The sequence below is a fragment of the Austrofundulus limnaeus genome, unplaced genomic scaffold (assembly GCF_001266775.1).
Source record: "Austrofundulus limnaeus strain Quisiro unplaced genomic scaffold, Austrofundulus_limnaeus-1.0 Scaffold73, whole genome shotgun sequence".
Taxonomy (NCBI): domain Eukaryota; kingdom Metazoa; phylum Chordata; class Actinopteri; order Cyprinodontiformes; family Rivulidae; genus Austrofundulus; species Austrofundulus limnaeus.
Window position 1 is genome coordinate 1827883 of NW_013952475.1, and position 2539 is coordinate 1830421.

General features: G+C 46.2%; 1 protein-coding gene across 1 annotated transcript; it reads left to right on the forward strand.

Moving 5' to 3' along the window:
* On the forward strand, window positions 1-2116 carry jund (JunD proto-oncogene, AP-1 transcription factor subunit). The gene has a single exon (XM_014010812.1). It carries the CDS (start codon window positions 281-283, stop codon window positions 1088-1090), a length of 810 nt encoding a protein of 269 aa, XP_013866266.1. The 5' UTR covers window positions 1-280; the 3' UTR covers window positions 1091-2116.
* The last annotated feature ends 423 nt before the right edge of the window (window positions 2117-2539 follow it).

Here is a 2539-nt window from a genome sequence, read left to right on the forward strand (position 1 = left end):
TACACAGTGATACCTCTTTTATTCTCCCCTCTCTTTGAATGAAAACGTAATTTTAATGTGCGTGCTCTGACGTGACACAATGGAACGTACCAGTAAAAAAGCTCGAGGCTGTACGCACGAGCGAACACTCGGTTTCGGTAGAACAGAGGGAGACCGTCCGTCACCTGTGCTCGGGGACAGCAGGCTTCTCACCGCAGGCTGTTTTTCTGAGGTTATGGACAGGACGTCGCTGTGAGCTAGCGTCGAGCAGGCTGCCGTATCGTTTCTCCGCGCGGAAATAATGATGAAGAAGGATATTAACTTGACCCTGGCGGACGACGCGGAGCTCAAACCGCACCTCCGCGACGCCGAGAGCATCCTCAACTCCCCGGACTTGGGGCTTCTCAAACTGGCCTCTCCGGAGCTGGAGAGGCTAATCATCCAGTCCAATGGGATGGTCACCACTACACCGACCAGCTCCCAGTTCCTCTACCCGAAGACGGTGACGGATGAGCAGGAATTCGCCGAGGGCTTCGTCAAGGCGTTGGAGGACCTGCACAAGCAGAACCAGCTGAACGGGACCGGCCAGACCAGCAGCAGRCTGGACCTGGGCGCCAACGTCGCTCCGGTCGCCGTACAGCCGGACTTGCCGGTCTACACAAACCTGAACAGTTACGGCAGTGGCCCGCTGGTGACCACGGTCAACTACTCCACGGACACGGTTCCTTTCCCGCCTCCTCCGTCACACCACCTGGGGGCAGCCCCGCTGCAGCAGCCGGAGCCGCTAAAGGAGGAGCCTCAGACCGTCCCCGACGTGCAGAGTTTCGGGGAAAGCCCGCCGCTTTCACCCGTCGACATGGACACGCAGGAGCGCATCAAAGCCGAGAGGAAGAGGCTGAGGAACCGGATCGCAGCCTCCAAGTGTCGGAGGCGCAAACTGGAGCGGATCTCCAGGCTGGAGGACAAGGTCAAAACGCTGAAGAGCCAGAACACCGACCTGGCGTCGACGGCCAGCCTGCTGAGGGAGCAAGTGGCCCAGCTGAAGCAGAAAGTCCTCACCCATGTCAACAGCGGCTGCCAGCTGCTGCCACACGAGGTCCAAGTGCACTAGACCTCCAGCCGGGCTACAGACCAGCATATAAGCTCCACAGACTGTCTCCATGTTGGTTTATCTAAACGTAGTGTAGCCCAGATGTGTGCTATTCTGCAGGATGAATGCCAAGCCACGTCGGCCAGACTCCGTGTTACTAATCAGCATTTTAAAAAATGTCAGTAGGATTGTTATTATATATGCATACGTGGTAGAATATTATGTTACAGTCTGAATATTGGGACTCTGACTGAGCTATCGGCTAGTGAATATTATTATTATTATTATTATTATTATTATTATTATTATTATTATTATTATTATTATTATTTATCCCTAAAGTGGAAAACACCAAATAGAAAATCACTGTTATCTAGAGACAGAAACACAATCAGCAACTGATACATTCGATAAATGAAGAACAGTTGCCTTCAGCGTGTTTGATATTTGTAATCCTGCTCTACCTCGTATGTGTGTTTGCTGGTGGGAGAGAGAAAAAAAGAAAATCTACATGATAATGACCTTACATGACATATTTCCAGATATTCTCCTATAAACATGTTTACTGACTGTGTGCAGTCTTAAAGCTGGACCAAACAGACAAAATTCCTAAAAGATTATGCACATTTCTAACACCTGTAACATACAAGGAGGTAAAATACATATACACACATATTTGTTGTGTATGAGATAATATCCACATGTAATCTATTTACTCTGTGTTTCTGTAGGCAAAGATTTGCATGTTTTTTTTTGACAAACTCGAATGTTGCCCACAGTTCGGTGGTCAAAGGGCACCAGATATTCAGTGTTTATTATCTTCAAAACTTTGTATATTTGTCTTTTTTTGTTCTGTTTTTCTCTCAACCATGTCACTATTTCWGCGTGCTCTTGTTTTAAACGTGGAGTCGTAACCTTTTTTTTGTTGCACAGACTGTTGCTATCACCTGTAGCCCAACAGTTCTTTGGCTTTATGCCGTTGTGTTCTGAATTAAATGCTGCTTGGCAATTATTAAAAAAAAGGGGAAAGTTCTCTCTAATTTTTGCCATCTTTGCATTTGTGTGCTTATTGATGAGGTTGTAAAGCAGATGTTGGGCGTAAAACAAATGCTTGAAATGTCATTTACACATTCATTTTCAGGTGTTCAGTTTTATGAAACATATTGAGGCTTTTATGCGTAACTGATACCATATTTTCACCACAACACGTGATTAGAAAAGTTCATGTTTGTGTGATTCTTCTGAACAGATCACGACTCTGGACTGGGCGCAGCAAATCATATCCAACCTTGTGTCTGGCTCCCTCTGCTGGTCGAACTGGAAACGGCGGCTGGATAATAGCTTGAAAACTACYATTAAAACAGCAGGGGTGAAATAAATAAACAACCTTATAAAGGTTCCTCTTCTTACTATGAAGAAAGTCATTTTTAAAATACCACAAGAGAAGAACCAAACCGCAAAAATCCTGCT